Source organism: the organism of the source record quoted next, unplaced genomic scaffold (genome assembly GCF_019419815.1).
Source record: "Pyrus x bretschneideri cultivar Hongxiangsu unplaced genomic scaffold, Pyrus_bretschneideri_v1 Contig42, whole genome shotgun sequence".
In the NCBI taxonomy this organism is placed as follows: Eukaryota; Viridiplantae; Streptophyta; class Magnoliopsida; order Rosales; family Rosaceae; genus Pyrus; species Pyrus x bretschneideri.
Window position 1 is genome coordinate 3,786,171 of NW_025999746.1, and position 22,127 is coordinate 3,808,297.

Below are 22,127 nucleotides of genomic sequence, written 5' to 3' on the forward strand. Positions count from 1 at the left end.
ATTTACATCAAATTCAAAACTAAGAAGTAATCAGCAAGTTAAAGGCCTTGAGTCAAGGAGCTGGAAAACTGGAAAGCTGGCGGTTGACTTGTGCATCCAAGATTACTTGGAGACTTGTGATATTAGATGACATGCTAGGGTTGCTAGGGTTAGTGACTGGTTCCAACAGTTTCTCACGAAGCAAAAATCTGACCTTTGAAACTCCTCAAAACTAATCTCCTTCGACTCGACAAAACCTATTCGACCATAATACCTCCGACAACCCAATGATGGAGATAAGTTTCGTGAAGGGGAATCGGATTCCTTTCCTCATCAATTACTTCACCATTGAAGCTCTTGATTGCAATATGACTCCTTAGGAAGTCGATATTGTAGTAATACTTGTCTGCAACTGATCCTGGTCCCAACACAAACTTATGGGAGACAAAAACACTAGTTCTTAGTTTTGACAATCCGAAGAGCATGCAAGCATGGTGTGCTTAATGCAAATACTACCATAGCCAACAAAAACACGCAACCTTGGAAACAACTTGCCAATTTTTCAGCCAAAATTAAGATAATCTCTGGTTAAACAATTAGAATACTCACACTCACAAATAATCTCAAGACTCAAAGCTCTGAATCATAACAGAGCGATGTTATTGGTATTCCAAAAACGTCATCATACACGCATCTCTTATAAAAACATAGGGGAAAAACTGCACTTCGAGGAGTTAAAGATAATGTCTTTGGAGTGCCAATATTTTGTAACAGCTCCTCAGTTCTTTTATATTGTTTTGCAATAATTATAGTACGGATAATCACAAGTGAAGCGATTTTCACGCTCTAAATTTTCATTCTTCCAGATGTTTCTATCATTATTCGCAAAAGGAAGGACTGCATGGGAGAAAAGGGGAAGTGCATAAGGTAAATGACTTTGCACTCTTTTTATTTCTCTCTTGATTTTTTTTTTTATTTGATCAATCAAATGCTAAAACTGAATAAAAGTGAGCGTGAAAATCAATTTTTTTTTTTTATCAAATTTGCACATTTCTAAACAAATTATGTACTTTCCATGCGAATTTTCATATGGGTTAATATAGAAATGAATAAATATAAGTAGAGGTGGGCACAGTCCGGTTCCACCCTCAAAATGGAAAATTTTCAACTGTTTGGTTTGGTGCAATTCCGCTTAAATTTATTACCAAAACCGTACAGTTCGGTTTATGCCGGTTTATGATTCTAACCAAAATTAAATATATGTTTTTTTTTCTAATTTTCTTCTTCTAGTACCAAACACGTATTTCAACCACAAATTCAAGTAAATTTGAGTGGTAAATCAATAGATAGAAAGGCTCATATCAAAACCAAAGTGTAGATCTTAAACTAAAACTAAAATGTACATAATGCATAATATACTAGAAAATAATAGAGAAAAATAATGTAAGGGGAGAAAAGTGATAAAACAACAAAGGAGGGGAGAGAAGTAAGAAAAATGTCTTATTTATATAAAAATAATAATAAAAAAATAATTTATATTAAAAACAGTTCGGTCCGGTTCCTTCGGTTCTTAATATTTCCAAACGGGAACTATTTGAAACGGTTCGGTTCGGTTTTTGTTCCAGTTTTAACTTGTTTGGTCAACGCGGTTTTTAAGGTTTTTTTTTATCACGGTTTCATTCGGTTTTCCGGTCTGATGGTTGTTATGCCTACCCCTAAATATAAATCAAACATAAAGAGGAAGCGAAGAGCGTATCAGAGTAAGGCAGACCTCTTCCACCAAAGCCACCAAATCAAGTGATCTAAAACTTTGAAATTTGATCCAACGGCTAAAATTATTATAACTTTTAAAGGGACTCATATTTTAGTCATTGGATCAAATTTTAAGGGTCCATATCACTTGATTTGATGGTTTTGGTGAAAGAGATCATCTCCCCTAGAGTAAAAAGAGGAGTTTGAGATGATAAGTTAGAGTCAAAGCTAAGCACAGAGGACTTTGGGAGGTAGTCTGCAACCAAAATGTAGAAGAGATCCATAACTCCTGTGTGTGTCTGGGAGCTGCTGTAATTAGATACTAGAGTCAGAGTCTCCCCATCGTTTATTTTGACTGAGCCGGGTTGAGGATAACAAGTGGACATTCCTCATAACAATCGATGTTGTTGACACTCCAAAAAACCCATCACCATCCCTTATAAAAGGATAGGGGTAAAGCGAAAGGAAGACATTTTTGAAGTATCAATAACAACACTTCAAAATTAATTTCCTTTATGCGTTTTTGCAAGAATTATGGATTAGGGTAATCACATGTGAAGCGATTTTCACACTCTAATTTTCTCCTTCTACATATTCTTTCAACTGTCTCCATCACTACTCACAAAAGGGACGGACTGAGGAGGAGAAAAGGGAGGGCATAAGGTAAATGATATCGCACTCTCCTTTTTTCTCCATCTCTCTCCTAATTTTATAAGGAAGTATGCGGAAATCATTTCCGTATTGAAAGTGCGCATTTCTGAACATACTATGTACTTTCCAGGCGAAATTTTCATATGGTTAATATGGAAATGAACAAATATAATTCAGTCATAAAAATGAAAGGCTGAAGAAGCGTACCAGAAAAAAAAAAGAGTTGTCTGAGATGAGAAGTTGGAGACTTCCAACCTGTTTGAAACAATCAAACATATGTATCACGGCTTATGCGTGTATGGGTGAGCGTGCACCGCCCCGTCACACTTTTTTTTTTCTTTTTTGCTCAATATAACCATGCTAATTACATCTATTTATTTTAGTTTTATAAGATATCAATATTCATTTTTAAAATATATTAATAATTACCTGGGTACATTATTTTTTTGCTAGAAGTATGTGAAGAACAATATTAGGGTTTAGGTAATTATTATATTGTAAAAATATTATTGATGCTTGTTTAAATTTCATAATTTGTGGGAATGGTATGTATATAGTGTATTATGTGTAGATGGTGCATATTTATATCTTTGATACTCTTCACACGTAGTTTACTATTTTTTTTTCCTTTGATTCAGAGGCAAGCCCTACAAATACAAAAAAAAGCGGACGAGTTTGTGAAACAATTTCCTTTGATTCAGTTGGGTTCTTTCATGCCCATTCAAACTGCAATTTTTTCAAATCCTTGAAATATTTGGACCCAATTAAATTTGATACCATATTCAAATTAATGAATTTTCGATTCTTCATATAAAGTTTAGGGTCATTTATCTAATTGTGTCATTTTTCGAAGAGAGAGCTGTGAGCTATGAGTTTTTAGGTTGAGCTTAGATCTGTGCGCATAACTTGTGCATGTCGTGTACATACAGTGTATGAGCGAGCTTAATACGAAGAAAGCGAACGAGCACGCGAAACAATTTTGTCCATATCCTTCTTTCTTCCTTCTTTCCACTCTGATTTCCCTCTTTTCCACCAAATTTATCTCTTCTCCAAAAGGCAACTGACCTTTAATACGTTTTTTCATTTAATTGCGGCAAAAGCTAAACCTAATTTTAGTGCTTGTAAATTTGGATTGAGAGAGGGAGCTAAGGGAGGGAGTAGACAGAATAAATGAAAACCTACATATAAATCAGAGAAATGATAAGAAAATCAAAAATCAAAATTGAAGGATTTGGGTCTCCTCCAAGAAACACCAAACCAATCACTTCAACTCCAAAAATTCATCAATCAAAAAGCAAAATTAAGCAAACCCAGTTCACAAAACCTATGAATGAAAAGGTAAAAATCGAAGAAGATGGGTGGGTGAGAAAGAGAGCTCTTGTGCATACTCGAAATATAGAGAGAGGAGAAAGAGAGCTTGGATGAAGAAGTTGAGTGGATTAGAGAGAGCTCTTGGATGAAGATAGGTGGGTTAGGGTTCTTTGAACTAGAATTTGGGGAGAGGGATTTTCTCTCTCCCTCCTCTGTTTCTCTCTCTACAAAATGAGAAATGAGAGCTAAAATTTCTGGATAACCTATTTATATGGGAGGACAATTTAGTCATTTTAAGGTGTGGGAAAAATCTTATTTCTGTCTGATTGTTGTGCATGGCATGTGCATATTTGAAATGTCTTATTTCTATCACAAAATTAAAAAAATATCCTATTTTTAGGTATTTTCCAAAAAGAAATACCCAATCACCTAATCTACAAACAGAATATCATATGATTACAAAAAATATATGAACAGAATTGAAAACGTTTTGCTTCACTACAATATAAAAACCGAGTGAAAACAGGATGAATATGTCGGTAACGACATCAAATTTTTATTCAAACGAGATGGTGCTAAACTGATATCTTGCTTTCAACTTTGCATATAGTGACGATCATATCGTGAACAAGCACCTGAATATTTATGCAAATCTTCAAATTTATTAAGTTGATAGGAGCTTTATAACTTCATCACACGTTCACCAAACAGATGAATATGATCTTACAAATGTTTATTTTATGTGATAATAGTAGCTTATGTTACTCAAAGTGTTTCTGCAACCAAAATGTAGAAGAGACCCATAACTCCGCTATGCATCTGAGTGCTCTCGTAGTTAGAAACTACAGTCAGTGTCTCTCCATCTTTTATCTTGACTGAGCCCGGCCGAGGGTAACAAGTGGTCATTCCAATGACATAACCAGCCTCATTTCCCGCTTTTTTGCCTTTTCCATAAATTGGTGTTGACGAACACAAAACCCTTCCATCCTAAATTAAAACGATTACAATTAATTAGCAAGAACATTAGTTAATCAGTTGGTTAATGACACTACGACAGTGTATAATTACTAATTTGATTAACAACCAATTAAATTACTTGGAGTGGAAGAAAAAAAGCACCTCTCCATGCAGTGTTGAACCAAGCCCCCCAATGTGCTGATGGGCTACACCATAGATGACATAACCACCGGTTGGCATTGTAATCTTTGCCCATTTGTTGTCTAAGCACCCATTAGTGGCATTGCAAGATTTTTCAACATCATATTCGACCTACACAAAAGAAAGATACATAAAGAATCAAAAGATTTATGTTGTCAAACTGTAACGATGAACCACCCATGCGTGTTAGCAACAAATTAGCAATCAAAATAACGAAGTTTTACGTTGTATCGAGACAGACAGTGTTTGATAAGAGAATGTTAATGTCATACAGTACAAAATTAAGTTCATAAATTAATTAATTACCAGGCAATTGTGTTTAGCTCCAGTAGGTGCTGAATGATTCATTCTATCAGTGGCATCAAGGATATAAATCTTGACAGGCACAACAGACTCGGACCAGTCAACCCACTTCACAGTATATCTCAAGTAGTGGTTTTTCTTTTCACCACCAAACCCTTGTTTCAGTCTGCACTTTGCACCATCAGGGCAACATGTCAAACCCCCGGCGTACCCAGCCGGCAGAGGCTGGCCACTTGGATCCCTGGACACGTTATACATATCACACCTGCACTCCGTGCACCCTAGGTCATATTCCACACCTCTAGTATCAATTGCATGCACGTTGAGCATCCATCTCTCCTCAAACCCTTCAGGAACCCCTTTACCATCCCCAACTTCGATTCCATAATGACCTGGAACGTGTGTGGCTGTTTTTCGTGTTTCGGATCCGAGTCCAAAATATTGTCCAAGAGCACCATTCTGGCACATCCCACTGTTCCTCAGCCATATAACATCCGATTCCGAGAGCTGCTGGGGAAGCTGCTGATCTGGCTCCACGTAACCTTTCCGAGCATAATATCTTTCAACAAGCCAGTGATGGACGTAGACTTCATGAAGAGGACTGGAATTCCCTTCTTCATCAATTATTTCAGCATTGAAACTCTTTAGGGCAATGTGACCTTTTGGGAAGTGAACGTTGTAAAAGTATTTGCTGGAACTTAATCCTGGTTCCAACACAAACTTAGGGGAGAGGTAGACGCCAGTCTTGGTCTTAAATTTCTTGTGTTTCAGATGTGCATGTGAACATGGAGTGCTTAATGCCAATACTAGCACGGCTAACAAAAATACCCAACCTTGAAAACAACGTGCCATTTTCCTGCTAATAATGAAATGGTAATCTCTTAGAAAAATACTCGCGCAAAATGCTCATGAAATCTCTTATGGATAATACTTTTAAGAGAAAAGTCTTCCTTCACTAATGTGATATCATTTCATTGTATAACTGTAGAAACGAAACCGTTTATTGTTTTTATTAGAATTTAAGACCATCTGTAAAAAATTCTTCAATTTGGATACCATTGTCATCCATATATGTTGAAAAAAAATTGATGGTTATAATAACAAAGTAGCATTCTTGAGGTAAACTGTCAATTTCTTTGATTCATATAGATAACCAAAGAAACTCTAACTCAAATAAATTTTTTCTAGAAATATCTTTAAACAATGATATATGACTCAAATTATGACATTTGTATGTAAAATAATACCCCGTTAGCGAGATTTGAGAACTTCTCACTTAATTAAGAATGAAGAAAGTATTATTCATCTCTTATTTTTTTATGTCAATCAATCAATAAATATATAAACTATCAGAAATTACAAAATAATATTCAAGCGTAAGATAATAAAATAACATGATATGACGACATAAATGTTCACGTTCATCACAAATTCGAAACGCGCAAGAAACAAAAAAGTTAGCTAAAAAGCAAGTTTGAAGGGCTTTCTGTAATGGGGGAAAAGATTTTCAAATAGTTACAGGGACTATAAACACACAAAACTGATCTCGTCATTTACATGGGTGCATTTTTCCTCACTACCCTCAAGTTTGAGATGGTAATGCTCATTACCCTACTTAATTATTACTATTGAATGAATTTAAATTTTGATATTTGTGTTTATCCACTACACAGATCTCAAAATTTAAACTCATCCAACAATTATAAAGTGGTGAGGAAAATTATTCCCTCATTTACATACGTTCTAGTATAGGCGGGTTTCAGATATAATTACAGACCTTACTTCTATTAGGTCAGTTTTTGTTTGTCTGGAGTAACATTGTGGATATAAGAAAAGACATAAGAAAAACCCTTCAAAATATAAAAAACCAAGACAATGTAATTGCTATAAACTGTTTTCCACCTTGATTGAATCTACAAACCCCATAAAAATTGAAAGAATAATGAAAATAAAAAGGTTAAAAGTAGAGAGAGTACTCCGAAATGGATGTCTGCTGGAAGAGGAAGCTCTCAACCACCGAAAGAGTATGAGGTGAAGATGAGCACCGTGTAAGATATGAATCCATTACCTATCCATCCTATCCTATATATATACTTATTTGTAAGTGTGTCAAACACAAATGAAGAAAATAAAACGTGAGAAATTGCCTGGAATCTGGAATTGTACATGTTTTATCACTGTGTACGGTTTACTTGTCCTTGGTCATCCCACGAGGAATAGAACTTACGGGCAATCTTAGACTATTCCATGGAAGCTTATCGCCGCTGCCACTTCAGGAAAGACAGATGGGTTAATTTCTTCCTGCACAAGCCAAATAATGGTATAAGCGTTAGATTAGCAGTCAGCCCTCAGCCATGACGATGCTAATTAAGGGAACTAAGAAAATATGACTGCATTTAGTTTCATCTTAGGTTTATTCAATTTGGATCAAACATTCAAACCTATCGGAGTAAAAAGATTGCAAGTGATACTCGAAGCCGCTATAATGAGGGGTGAATGATTGCCGGAGTTACGTACGGAGGGATCGACTGCGTATTATTCAATATTCGATTGATTACGATGGTTTGGTGAACAAGAAAGATTTGTCAAAGTCAATTTTTTCTTTTTGTCCAAGTTTTTCCATTTTGCTAGTAAGATTTTGAAGTCAAAAAGAGCTGCTGTTAAAGATTCAAACAATATATGTATATAGCAGATTTCAACAATAGTTGCTATCTGTCAACAACATGGAGATACCTGAGTATTTAGGGATCCTGTGCAAAACTTAAATGGAGGCCCTTCATTCTTTTTAATGTAATATTTTTTTAGTATTTTTTTTTTTTTCAATTTTGTTCATCTATAAAACTAAAATATTACAATTTACTATAACAAAAATAAGTTGTTTGATCGCCGAGGTGTTTTTCCTTACCTTCAAAGGTCCTGAGTTCGATACGCGTTGGATGTGTTTTTGTTATCTCCTTAAAATAGCAAAACAATGTTCTTGTTATCTCCTTTTTAAGTTTACAAATTTCAAAAACTTAAAATAGCAAAACAATATCACAGGGATTCAAACCCAGCACAACGGATATAAGGAAAAAAAGGCTAAACCGCTAGCACTAGAACCACATATGACATTGTCTTTTGCATCTACTCTATTTTATATGCATATGTATACATGTAATGAAAATTTGGGAGCCCTTCTGAACCGGGGGCCCTGTGCGGTGGCACCTGTTGCACACCCTCTGGGCGGGCTTTGATATATATATATATATATATATATATTGTCAACATTAGTTGCTACTCACAGTAAATGTTGCTAAGTGAATATTAGCAGCTGTTATTAAATGGTCTTTAGATATTAGTTCTCTAAAGGGATATAAAAAACTCCTTACGGAAGACAATCAATATACAGAAAATTGACCCAAACACATTATTTCTGAGGATTCATAAGTACGAAATCTACATCTATGAATTGATCATGTAATTGGTTCTTAGAATTAATAGGTCTTCAAATTGTTCATAGCGCTAGCTAGCTGCGGTTATCTTTTGAGTTTTGATTACAAAACTAGTCAATTACCACATGTTTATAATTTCTTGGCGCGGCGCGTTGTTTGTGGGAAAATGTTAGAAAAGTCGATCTAATCTAGAAGGGATTGTAGGCATGATAGTTTAAAATTTTGAAGAGGTCTGTTTCAGTTTAGGGTTGTTTGGTAATTATTTGGTTTTCAATTGAAAACTCGTTTGGTAACACCTTCAGTTTGAAAACTGAAAATCAAAAACCAAAAAATGAAAGTTAGTTTTTTGAGTTTTTAAAATTTGACTTTCAATGTTTAAGTTTTGGTTTATACTGAAAATAGCTACCAAACGATTTTCAGTTTTCGAGAAAATGAAAAAAAATTCAGAATTAAAAACTAGAAGCAAAAATGTTTTCAAACAGCCTCTTAGTCGCTCATATGGAGTTTGGAAATGGGATCAATCGGAAGCGATGACAACTCATGGATATAAAAGTTGGGAAATTATTGTGCTAGTAAGCTTGACTATGATTTTGCAAATGCAATGTCGAATGGAGGAGGCGATGGAGGAAGGGATGGTGGGATGGGTGACAAAGAACAGTGACAGAGTCAGAATTTTATGTGACAGAGGGTCTTTCATAAACGTATGGATTTTTTTTTTTTTTGAACTTATAACATGAGTAATTGAAGTAATTTTCATAAAACTGAAAGACCCATTAAATTCAATAGAGAGAATCAAAAGAATTGCACAATACAACTCAATAGGAGGCAGAGAGAGGAGGGTAACTATAGAAGAGGGCAAAAAGGAAGTCTACGAATAATATATGATTAGGTTGCTTTAGAAATAATATTAAAAATTGTTTTAAAACCCTCATCTGCAAACTCACCGTTTCATTAAACTATAAATACAAAACAACAAAACTATTAGAATCTGAAGACGACAATGTGGTTGGAGTCAACTTTTTCATGTGGACAATCCATCTTCTTTCTCATGTTACGCAACACTGTAGGCTTTGGGCCACAAGTAAATTTCTTACATTGTAATCAGGATGGGCCCGTGGCCCCTCCCTTGACAAAAAAGAGGATTTTGAATCTCAAAATGCTACTTCCATAAAACAACTCAACCGCTAAAACTAACAACATATTGAGCAAGTAGTGATGACATATGATAATACTGTCGAGATATCCAACACTGACGAGATATTAACCGAATACTGATGACATACTGATTGAATAATAACAACGTATCAACTGAATACACTTTTTAATTGTAAATTTTTGTACAAAGTAATTATAAACCAATTTCATAATTAAATCGGACGTCTCTTAAGCACCCCACATTATCTCCCCTTTTTAATTTACCATTGTATAACCGTCATAATCGAAACTGACATTCTCTTTATCATCATCTAAAAATTATTTTTAGAAAATTTCATTCTAAGCTGCTCAGTCATCCATATGAATAAACAAACATATTAATCATTTATCATGAGGATGCTAGATGTTATTAGAACCGTCAATTTATTCGCCACATTTGAATGATTAAATGATTTTTAAGTTAGATGAATTTATCTAAACATACCTTTAAATTATTATTATTATTTTTTTTTTTTTTTACTAACCGTAAAATAATGTTACGTTAAAGGAAAAAGAAACGAAGGAAGTATTGTATTGTATTGTATTGTATTAAAATCAAGTCAGCCCAACGCAACCCAATCCGGCTGCAAGCCTTTGGGTCGGGCCACCACAGCGCAAGTTCTGGAAGTCCATTGCATGGGAAGCAATGGTTAGGAGGAGAGAAAAGATCCGAAATTATGGCAGGAGTTTTGACGATGAAACATCGGGCCACGCACTTGACCAAAACCAACAACGTGGCAAATGACGGAGCCCTGTCGCTCCTAGAGCCGCGGCGGCTGTGATAAAACTGTTCCAACGACGCTAAACTAACCAAAACAAACGCTCTCTCACTCTCTATCTCTCTCCATCTCTCTCTATCTCTCTCTCTCTCTCAAGACGCAGAGCGCAGAGCAGACATGGAAAAATCTGAAAGAGCCAAAGAAAGAAAAGAAAAGAGACTCCAAGAAATCTCCCTCCTCAGAACCATTCCTTATTCCGATCACCAGAGGTTGGTTTGCTCTTACTTTGCTCGTTCAATTTTCCTCACATTTCCATTTCTGATAGAGTAAAAAATGATGACTCTAGCTGTTGTTATCTTTGTTATATTTGCAATTTTTTTGTGTTCGTAATTGAAAACAGAACTGAACAAAAAACCCAGTTGTGATTTGTCATTTGTGCATTGGATGTTATGATTTTTGCAAGTTTTGCAATTTCTTCATGTTTGTGAATCGAACACACACAAAAAAAAAAAAAAAAAAAAAAGACACATTTGTGATTTTGTGCATGGTGGAATGCATGATCTTAATTTAGTCTCTAGCTGTTGTGATCTTTGTTAGTTTTGCAATTTCTTCATGTTCATGAATTCAGAACAACAAAACGATCAACCCAATTGTGATTTGTGTATTTGGGCATACATGTGTGTGACTGTGTAGGTGGTGGTCAGCGGAGACCGTTGCGGTGGTGACTGGGGGTAACAGGGGGATTGGGTTTGAGATTTCGAAGCAGCTTGCGGCACAAGGGGTGACTGTTGTACTCACATCCAGAGACCACAGTGTGGGGCTTGAAGCGGCTAAGGTCTTCCAAGAAGGTGGTTTCAATGTGTTTTGTCATCAGCTCGATGTGTTAGACACGGCGTCCATCACCGAGTTTTGTGACTGGTTGAAACAAAACTATGGTGGGTTGGATATTCTGGTGAGTTGATCAGATTTTGGGCTTTGAAGATAAACTGTTTCATTCCATTCCCAGCTGTACTTTGCCATTTTCCATACGGGTTCTAATTTTATGCAATTATTTTTCTCCCCCTTCAATCTTGCAGATAAATAATGCAGCTGTTAATTTCAATCAGGGTTTTGATAATACTGTTGAGTATGCATCTCAGGTTATTACTACAAATTATTATGGCACCAAAAATATGATTCAAGCAATGATCCCCTTGATGAAACCTTCAGTTGCTGGAGCTCGTATTGTTAATGTGAGCTCAAGATTGGGTAGAATAAATGGCAAGCGGAGTGTAAGTAACTTGGTTTCTTACATCTTTTCTTTTGTATTCATAAAAAATTCATCCTTTTTATGTATGTCAATGTTGCGGGTAGGGAAATTGGAGGATGTTGTGCTCAGGGATGGGCTAGATCGCTACTTTTCGTGGGGCAGTGAGATCTTTGGTTGCATGCTTGAAAAGAAATAAGTAGTGTTTTCTAAAAGGTCAAAACTTGATGGATTTCAAAATAACCGATTTAGGTTATAGAAGTTAAGAAGAGGGTTTGTGCTCATCTGGGTGCTAGCAGAGTGTTACCCTTTTGACCAGAAGTTTGAGAACCTGCCTTTATGTTTGTCCCAATGGCATCAAATTCCTAGGAGGCCTTATAGTTCGCCCAGGTTATGCTGCTGGATTGAGGAACACTGTTGAGAAACCATGGGTGGATGATATGAGGTGGATTTGGTGTCGGAACAGGTCAGGAAAGTAAGTGTCTAGCTGCTAGATGAAGCGTCTCTGAGAGGCTTGCTAGATTTCCAGCTGCCGTCGGGTTTTCTAATCAACTCTGATTTCTCTCTAAGGGATATCAGTAGCGTGATGTGAATCTCCATTGTGATATCATTTGATGCTACATATTTATTGAAAAATTATCAGAAGTTTAATGAAACTTGTTCATCTTTCCCCGACCATATGCACTTGCACAGCTTTGTTTTATATCTATCTAATCATTTTTTTTTTTTCTTGACAGAAAATTGAAGATGTGTGTTTGAGAGAGAAATTTAGCAATTTGGACACAATCACTGAGGAACTGATTGATCAAACAGTTTCCAGTTTTCTACAACAAGTACAAGATGGCACTTGGGAATCCGGTGGGTGGCCTAAAACGTTCACTGACTACTCGGTATCAAAACTTGCAGTCAACACTTACACCAGGCTGATGGCAAAGATGCTATCAGACAGACCAGAAGGCCAGAAAATTTATATCAACTGTTACTGCCCAGGTTGGGTGAAGACTGCTATGACAGGTTATGCTGGGAATATTTCAGTTGAAGCAGGGGCTGACACTGCAGTTTGGCTTGCCTTGCTTCCAGACCTGGCAGTAACGGGGAAGTTTTTCGCTGAAAGACGTGAGATAAGCTTCTAAGGTAGTCTGTCTAAAGACTAACAAAGTTTGTGCAACAGTTCAATTGCTTCATTACGGACTTCACATCCGTTACAGCCCTTATACAAGTGAAGATTCTAATGTAATCGACATCTTCCGAACTGCAATATGCCGTGAGTGAATACCTTATGAATTATGTTGAAGAAGAGAGCCAGCAACTTACTGTAGAGTGTAGACGGATAGGTTGGATGCTAGAACGTATTTGATGTCAACAAAGGTTATGCGACGTGCTTCTGTGTCATCGGAAAGATGGGATTTTTAAAAGCACCATTTTGTTCCCAATCGTGTTTAGTTATTGGGGTTAGGGATTAAGTTGGGAAGTATTCACTTAGTGATTGTTATGCCACTGTTTATTTTGTTTGGGTTTTACCTATCAATGCAAGTGATTTTTCTATGTGCATTTGAAGAATTTTTTGGTATCATGTTGGGAAATAATTTTGATACTCTACTAGTAAATGTCTAAATCCTGCTCTACTATTTTTCTTACTTCAATTATATTCTACTAGTAAATGCCTAAATCCTTGCTTCCAAGAGAATTTAATTTTGATGGGGCATGAGTGAAGCTTACCACAATATTGAACTTTGTGGGTATATCTTTTTTTTATATAAGCGATATTGAAGAAGTAAAAATTGAATAACTAGTTGAGTTAGAAGTCTCTTATCAATGAGGTATTATTTATAAGTGTGCTATATCTATCTCTCTCTCTCTCTCTATATATATATATATATATAACTTATTTTTAAAATCTATCTGCATCACTAATTTTAATACATTTTCAATATGAATATAACACCTATGTTTAGTTTAATTGTTTTCATTCATGTTATAATTGATCATACATGGATATTCCGCTTCAATCAACCTCAATTTTTTGTCATTCATTATCTCGAATTACTTCAATATTTATATGTATTTTACTTCCGCACTCTGAATTCTATGGAAGGCTTTGCCTCCTACAATATGGAAGGCTATGCCTCCTACCACTAGTTCCACCCCATTTGGTATCAGAACCAAGTGGTTGGCAATTGCATTAGCATTTATTTGATCTATTTCTGATTCATACATTCTTATATTCTATTTGTATTTCTTAATCGTCGGTCCTCAGTTCTTCTTTTTTCCAGCCAAACAGTAAGACGTGGTCTAAACATTAAGTCCCAGGAGAGGCATGAGCGGGGGAAGAGTCTAGACATACGAGGAAGGTGAATCTTTTAAGTCTTGCATATAGCATATTTGTTTTGTGTGCATCATGAGTAGATTATTTAGATCTAGTTCAATGGCCAGCACTAGCTCTAGATCCAACTTAGGAACTATATCTGACATTGTCAATGAAAAACAAAAACTTGATTTTCAAACAGATGAAAGTATTGATTTTTCTGAATGGAATATTCCAAAGGTTTCAACCCAAAATATTTACAAGAAAAAATGGTTTTTGACCTCTTTTAAATCAAAACATCACGTCAAAACAGTTGAGAATGCTTATGCTTTTAGCAAAGAACATGAGACTTGTCAATTATTTTCTCCAGAACAAATCAAAGCGCATCGCAAAAATGGTCATAACTATCTTCATATTGGTTTAGTTCAAATTGCAGTTAAGCCATTAACCCGAAAAGGTCTTAACACTTCTATCCTTTTATGTCTACGCGACGCTAGATTTACTGATTTCAACGATAGTATACTAGGAATGATCGAATCCAGTCTTTACAACGAACCTATCCATTTTGATTGTTTTCACGATCTCACAATAAGTCTTTCCGATCCACATGTTTTAAAAGCTCTTACTCTTAATATCAAAACCTCTAGGTATCACGTCCTGGAAGGAACACAACATTTAGTACTTATTTTCAGAATTTATTACAAAGCCACTGGCACAAACATGAATTTCCAAGCTTTAAACAAAAGCCTTCGCGACCATACCCTTTTGATCCAAACAACCCAAGAAAATGCAAACATAAGAGTACCAAGAACCATTAGGTGGTCAGACATCAGTCTCCCTTCAGACTGGTGTTTAATCAACGAAAGTAAGCCGGTTTCTGTCCAAAATAGTCTAGTTAATCTAGACAACATCGAACAATATTTTGTTGGCACTGTAAAAATTAATTTTGATCGACCATCAAGGCAATCTCATGAATCAGTACATTCACACAAATCTTTTGCTCCTAGCAGACAGTATTTTTTGGATCCACGTCAACCGATAGACTGGGTTGAGATCAAGATTTGATCAAATCTTTAGTAAATAAAAAATTAAAAGAGCAGGAAACTGCACAACAAGATTTAATTAATTATTTGCTTAAATTAAAGTCTGTTAATACTTCTTCACAAATTGCACATCCTATTTACCATCCTCCAAACCAAGAAGAACCCACTTCTCCATCTGCTTCTAATTTTGAAACAGCATCGGTGAATCACCAATTACTTATTTTAAACAAACCAAATAAAATCCGATGAAGGAAGCTTAAAGCTGACATCGCTTCTGAGGAAAATATTCCCAGAAGAAATATTTTTAGAAAAAAGTATTGTGATGAAGAAAAGCTAGCCATATATGCCGAATGGAAAGCTTTTGTAGAATAATACCAATTTGAAATATCTTTCTTTGATTTTATTGAAAAATATTATGAAACAAAAAATAAAGTTACGGTTGTTACCAAAGAAAATTGGGTTAAGAAAGACAAAACTCTGATTTCTTCTAGTCATCCTCCCAAAGAAACTATTTTGATTTCCACTGGAAATACCAACATTCCCGCAACTCCTTTTAAAATTCCAAAATAAGATTCTGGTTTTAAACCTGTCATTGAACAGAATAATTTTACAAACCAAAGTCTTCACACTATTGGAAAACAGTTAGACAAAATAGAAACTAAAATCGACAAATTGTCTCTTCCAAAAACTTCTCAGAAAGAAAAACCATTAGTCCATTTTACTGATACTTCTTCAAGCTCTAATGCTTTAAAGTCTATGACTACTTTACAAAAAATTGATCATATGCTTACTGAGCTTAAAAAAGAAAAAGTTGTCAATGTTTTGCAAAATAATGATGTTTCTGTTGAAGGAGAAAATACTTCTGATCCAGATTCTTCTCAAGAAACAGAAACTAGTTCTGCTATTCAAAAAATTGAAAATGTTTTTCAAAAAATTAATATTCAACCAACTTTTGATTTGAAACGTATTCGTACTCATCCTGTAAATCCCACATCTTTTACAAAAAACTGGTATCCCAAACCAACACCTCCTGATCTTCAATTTGAAGAAAGAAATATTCAAAATCAATTTTCAATCTCTGCTGACAAACTCTATGAATGGAATATAGATGGATTGTCAGAACAAGAACTTTTGAACAAACTTCAACACATGTCCATGGTTGCCAATAGCTACATTTCCAATCACAATTTTACACAAACACAAATCGTTGACCTATTAGTCACTGGTTTCACCGGAATGCTTCATTCTTGGTGGGAGAAGCACTTAACTTCTCAATCCAGAGATGAAATACGCTTTGCAATAAAAAAAGATGAGGAAGGACTTCCCATCTTTGATGAAACGATAGGACAGGGAATACCCGACGGAATAAATACTTTACTTTAAACGATTATAGAACACTTTATAGGAATACCTAGCAACGTTACTACGCGTATTCACGACCAAATGAGTAATTTAAGGTGTCCAACCTTAAGTGATTTCAGATGGTATAAAGATGATTTTATATCCAGAGTTATGCTTCGAGAAGATAGTAATCAACCTTTTTGGAAATAAAAATTTATCAATGGTTTACCAAACATTTTTGCTTACAAAATTCGGAATGTTTTAGTAAACGAAGAAGGTGTCATACCTTATCATACCCTTACTTATGGTAACATATTCAATGTTATATAAAAGGAAGTATTGAAAATGTGTATCGACATGAAGATTTCAAAACAAGTTAATAAAGATAAATCTATTGCTAAATATGAACTTGGAACGTTTTGTGAACAATATGGTTTACCTCCAATAGCTCCTTCAAGTAAAAAGAAAAAAGCCCAACAAACAAGCAGGTTTGCTAAACATCAATCCAGATTTTATAAAAACAAAAGATCTTCCAACAAACCTTTCCAAACAAATAAATTTTATGAAAAACCATCTTCAAACAAAAAACCTTTTCGAAAATCTAAAAAGGATTTTCAGAATAAAAAGGGAAATGTTACAAATGTGGCAAATTTGGTCATTTTGCAAATGAATGTAAAGTTAAGAAGGTTATTAACCAGCTAAAAATCTCTGACAAAGAGAAAGTTCAACTTATCCAGGCCTTAGAAATTAGGAACATCGACTCTAGTCAATCTGATAAAACTTTGGATTTTTCCGCCTCAGATTCTAATAGTTCTAGCGACGTTTCTTCGCCAAACATTAAGTTTGGATGCATAGACACTTGTTGTAATAAAATTTCAGTACTTAATAAACAAGAAGAGTTTTTAATAGAATTAATTAGCAAAATCGATGACCCTGATTTGAAATCTTTTTATTTGAAAAAACTCAAAAATTTAATTTCTCTTCATGAACCTGGCATTAGCCAAACTTCTTCTCAAAAGATTTCTCTCAGTACCACTATAGAACGTTTTAATAAACCCAAAAAGCAAATCACCATCAAAGATTTGCAAAAAGAAGTTAATCAAATTAAATCGGAAATTAAGTTTTTAAAATCCGAAAATATCGAAATTCGCTCACAACTCAGTCGAGTTCACACCCAAACACTTGAACAAGACAGTTCTTCTTCACATTCTGATTCTGACGCACAGTCAAACAAGTCTTCTTCTTCAAAAAATCTTGTTTTAAGTCTTTTAGACAGAATTCGTAAATGGTATTCAAAAATTAAGATAATAATCGAAGATTTTTCTTTCGAAACCATCGCTTTAATTGATTCAAGCGCAGATTTAAATTGCATTCAAGAAGGATTAATACCTACAAAGTATTATCATAAGTCAACTGAGATACTTAGCGCTGCAAACCAATCCCCAATGAAATTGAAATATGAGATCCCCAAAGCCCATTTTTGTCAACAAAATGTTTGTTTTAAAACTACATTCGTTTTAATTAAAAATATTTATGATCCAGTTATTTTAGGACTCTCTTTCATTGCATTAAGTTATCCTTTTAAAGTTCATCACAACTATATTTCGACAGAGGTTTTTGGCCAAAAAATTACTTTTGAATTTTGCATGGAAACCGATCTTAAAAAGTTAAAACAACTTCAAAAAGATAATGTTTCAAAAACCCTCAACCAGATTACTGCAAAATCTCAACAAATTGAATTTTTGCAAGATGAAATTAAACACAAACGAGTTGAAGAACAGCTCGCAAAAAAATCATTGGTCGAGTCTATTAGCCAATTTTCTGACAAACTTACTAAAGAAATTTGTTCTGACCTCCCCAATACTTTTTGGCACCGAAAACAGCATATTGTTAAACTTCCCTATATTAAAGATTTTGTTGAGTCAAAAATCCCCACAAAAGCCAGGCCCATTCAGATGAATCAAGAAATTTTAGAATTTTGTAAAACAGAAATCAATCAACTTTTGGAAAAAGTAATTATTCGTAAAAGTAAATCTCCATGGTCTTGCCCTGCTGTTTATGTCCAGAAAAATGCAGAATTAGAACGCGGTGTTCCCCGATTAGTTGTTAACTACAAACCTTTAAATGATGTTTTAGAATGGATCCGTTATCCAATTCCTAACAAAAGAGATTTGATAAGAAGACTTTCTCAAGCAATTGTTTTTTCTAAATTCGATATGAAATCAGGTTTTTGGCAAATACAAAATAGGGTGGAACTAGTGATAGGAGGCATAACCTTCCATATTGTAGGAGGCAAAGCCTTCCATAGAATTCAGAGTACGGAAGTAAAATACATATAAACATTGAAGTAATTCGAGATAATGAATGACAAAAAATTGAGGTTGATTGAAGCGGAATATCCATGTATGATCAATTATAACATGAATGCAAACAATTAAATTAAACATAGGTGTTATATTCATATTGAAAATGTATTAAAATTAGTGATGCAGATAGATTTTAAAAATAAGTTTATTAAACTTACTGCAATGCAGATTACAAACTGATTTTTTGCCTAATGGCAGATAATGAACAACAAAAGACTGGAGCTTGCAGGCATCCTGGATAATATATATGTATTTCAAGTGTTTAAAATCTCTGTCCTTTGTGGACGAGCAGAAATATATATTGTTGAACTGAATTCTTGTGTTTTAAAAAACTCTGTGTCTTCTGAAGATGAAAACCTCTTTTATAGAGCGAGGAGAATGAATGATACTTGCAATATAGATCCGAGAATCCCGCTTCCATCTGAAGAAAACTGGTAAAAAGATGAAAGGTGACTGTGTAATCACGTTGATTCTTTCACAAAAGTTGGATGAATAGTGACTTTTATTGTCTTTCACTATTGATGAATAGTGACTTCTTGTCTTTCACTGTTGAAGAATAGTGACTTTTCTGAGGAGCTACTGCTGAAGATGATGTTGGCTGGTACAATCACATGGGCAAATAATGTAGGTTAATAATCAAATGGATCATGGGCATCTTGAAGATCTGCTTGATCTGCCCATTTGGAGTGAAGTTGAGATGAGGCATCAAATGTGTCAGAGTCCGAATCTGAACCTTTTCATTTTTATAGCATCGCTGCTTCAGCCATGAGCTGTTGAGCCAAGTCAGGAAGCTGGGAGGACTTATCAGATTTCTCTTTTTTCTTCGAGCTGGAGGACTTAGAAGGTTTTTCTTTGAAAGAAGATGACGGACTAATGTCTGATAAGGATTGAATTGGCTCTTGGGTTTTTAGCAGCTCAGGAAATTGCTGATGAATTGGCAAAGCTTGTGAGGACGAAGCTGAAACTTTGATTGGCAGTGCCTGAGAAGATGCTTGGGGAAATTCCACTTTTACAAGATCAATAATTTTTTCGTGGTTGAATTTATCCCACCATTTTACCCATCGGGTTCTGTAAATACCACCAGTGTCTACTTCAAAGTTCCATTTGAGAATCCATGGGATCTTATACTTAGCCATGAGTAGTGAAAAAATAGTAACTCTGTTGTCGAAACGACTTCTGTCAAAACTGGGTTGGAAATTGTTTGTGAGCACATAACGAAGGTCATCTGGAATGATAGAAGAGCTTGGGCCATGGGAAGCCCACCAATCTAGAAACCATGCCAGAAACCGCAATCTGAAATTCTTATCAAAGGTTATGAACCATGAATGACTAAAATCTTCTGTCTGGTGGAGGAAAATGTTGGTCCATACTTGGATATAATCATAGTAATTGTAATGGTTGTTTGGGATGAGAACATGCTGAGTATGAAGGGGTTTTGTGTGATAAAGGGGAATTCCCCATTCGAGTTCGGTAAGAAATTTTTCAATATGGAGTGAATGATACAATATTTTGTTTTGATGAGTGGTGTTGTAAATTGGCTTAATAGCAATGCTTTCTGTTTCTGAAAGGATGACCTGGTAATATTTTAGGCTTTTATAGAATTCAGTTGGTAGGAAATGAAAATTTGGTGGAATGCGTAATTTGGCAATGCACTCTGGGGGTTGGTTTTTGTCGATGTGAAGAGGGATGCTAAAAAGCTTTTCTGAATTGGGATTTTGGACATATGGGGATGTTTTAGCATAGCTAGGTGTTTTGGGTTGTGAAGGTGCTGGAGATCGTACTGAAGAGTAGGGATCATAAGGGGTGGCTAAGGCCATTTGGTAGTTTGGACGGATATTTCCTATTGTTGATCCTAAAGGAGTGAATCTGTTGGTGCTGGTGAGGGCTGATGAAGAGTCAGGAATGGACTCTTGTTTTATTGGTGCTGAGGTTTGGGTAAGGGTGGCTGGGAGCCTTCGTTGTTGAGTAGGATTAGTACCCATTCTTCCCCTGCAAAAATTCTCTGGTCAGAAAATCTGGTATGCAATTCTGGCTGTCTTTAATGTATTCAATTTCAAAATCAAAAATACTTAATATGGCTTGCCAGCGTGCGAAAATCTGTTTTGATGCAATATTTTGAACGTCTTTTTGTAAAACATGTTTTGCAGATTTGTAATCAACACGAACTAAAAATTTTTGGTTTAATAAGTCATCTTGGAATTTGCTAATGCATAATACAATAGATAAAATCTCTTTTTTAATAGTACTATAGTTGCTTTGAGTCGGATTCCAAATTCCTGAATGGAAACGAACAATTTGTTCAGGAGATCCGGAAGAAGTTTTCTGTTTGAGGATACCTCCATAACCGATATCAGAAGCCAAGTGGTTGAAATTCTTCCATTGGGATCTAAAAAAAAAAAAACCACTAACTCACATAGCCGGACTGTAGATGGTTAATAAGTTTTTTATTTTCTAAAATATGTTTTCATAAAAAAAACCACTAGAAGATGAGCACACACTTTGTGTGTGAACAATTTCATTTTCTTTTTTGTTTTTGATTAAAGAGTATGATTAGTTTTAAAATTTTTAAAAATAGTATGAGACAATGATAATGTGATCTCTTAATAAGGGCATATTTTTCTTAATATTACATAAATACTATTTTGCTTTCTTTATGTAAATATTATGTATCAAAAGTAAGGATAAAATAGGAAAAATAGAGATATGATTGTCATTTTGTCAAAAAGTACAAAATTACTATTTTTCCCTCCTTTTTGTCAAGAGTGTGTATCAAAAGTGAGGGCAAAATTGAAAAAAAAAAAGTGGCAAAAAGTTGACAATGAGGGTTTTCTTAATATGTAGTATATTGTGTATCAAAAGTGAGGGTAAAATAGAAAAAAAATAGGGATATGATCGTTATTTTGTCAAAAGGTACAAAATTACTATTTTCCCCTCCTTTTTGTCAAGAGTGTGTATCAAAAGTGAAGGTAAAATTGAAAAAAAAAAGGCAAAAATTTGACAATGAGGATTTTCTAATTTATAGTATAGATAATAACTAAAATAAGTAAATTAAAGAAAAAACAAAAAAATAATATATTATCAGATAAAACAGTTTAATTATACTTTATTCCTTGGAGTGCAACTTGCACATCATTCTCATCATGCTCTAAGATTTCTATCTAATTATAGATTTTGTTAGATTAGATGTTAGATTAGCCACCGACGGAGTTTGAACCCACGCCATCATGCAAAGCCCAACATCTTTCTACCACTATGGTAAAAGACCACTTGCTAAATTATGCATATATGAATTAGGTCATTTGCTCATCAATAATTTTGTGTCGTAATT

General features: G+C 34.8%; 2 protein-coding genes across 6 annotated transcripts; one reads left to right on the plus strand and one right to left on the minus strand.

Annotated features, from left to right (window-relative positions):
* Nucleotides 1–4,218: 4,218 nt before the first annotated feature.
* On the minus strand, nt 4,219–7,752 carry LOC108868333. Of its 5 annotated transcripts, none has more exons than XM_048566622.1 (6): nt 7,596–7,752; nt 7,321–7,455; nt 7,131–7,231; nt 5,158–6,013; nt 4,813–4,962; nt 4,219–4,680 (listed from the first exon to the last, which is right to left on the minus strand). In XM_048566622.1, the coding sequence occupies exons 3-6, from the start codon at nt 7,217–7,219 to the stop codon at nt 4,459–4,461; spliced, it is 1,317 nt and encodes a 438-aa protein (XP_048422579.1). In that variant the 5' UTR covers nt 7,220–7,231; nt 7,321–7,455; nt 7,596–7,752; the 3' UTR covers nt 4,219–4,458. The 5 variants fall into 5 exon arrangements, with proteins under 5 accessions (XP_048422579.1, XP_048422577.1, XP_048422581.1 ...); XM_048566620.1 differs by having other exon boundaries at nt 7,131–7,236; XM_048566624.1 differs by having other exon boundaries at nt 5,158–6,010; nt 7,596–7,751.
* Nucleotides 7,753–10,628: 2,876 nt separating this feature from the next.
* LOC103962644 (carbonyl reductase [NADPH] 1) lies at nt 10,629–13,278 on the plus strand. The gene is made up of 4 exons (XM_009375387.3): nt 10,629–10,767; nt 11,192–11,450; nt 11,575–11,769; nt 12,482–13,278. Exons 1-4 carry the CDS (start codon nt 10,676–10,678, stop codon nt 12,875–12,877), a joined length of 942 nt encoding a protein of 313 aa, XP_009373662.1. The 5' UTR covers nt 10,629–10,675; the 3' UTR covers nt 12,878–13,278.
* The last annotated feature ends 8,849 nt before the right edge of the window (nt 13,279–22,127 follow it).

Excerpts from the sequence above, each read along its gene's own strand:
- LOC108868333 (XM_048566622.1), bottom strand. The coding sequence starts at position 7,219 with ATGGATTCATATCTTACACGGTGCTCATCTTCACCTCATACTCTTTCG. Across the intron at positions 6,014-7,130 it reads CAGCAGACATCCATTTCGGA|CAGGAAAATGGCACGTTGTT; the intron begins GTACTCTCTCTA and ends TTTCATTATTAG. Across the intron at positions 4,963-5,157 it reads GAGCTAAACACAATTGCCTG|GTCGAATATGATGTTGAAAA; the intron begins GTAATTAATTAA and ends TCTTTTGTGTAG.
- LOC103962644 (XM_009375387.3), top strand. The coding sequence starts at position 10,676 with ATGGAAAAATCTGAAAGAGCCAAAGAAAGAAAAGAAAAGAGACTCCAA. Across the intron at positions 10,768-11,191 it reads CCTTATTCCGATCACCAGAG|GTGGTGGTCAGCGGAGACCG; the intron begins GTTGGTTTGCTC and ends GTGACTGTGTAG. Across the intron at positions 11,770-12,481 it reads GAATAAATGGCAAGCGGAGT|AAAATTGAAGATGTGTGTTT; the intron begins GTAAGTAACTTG and ends TTTTCTTGACAG.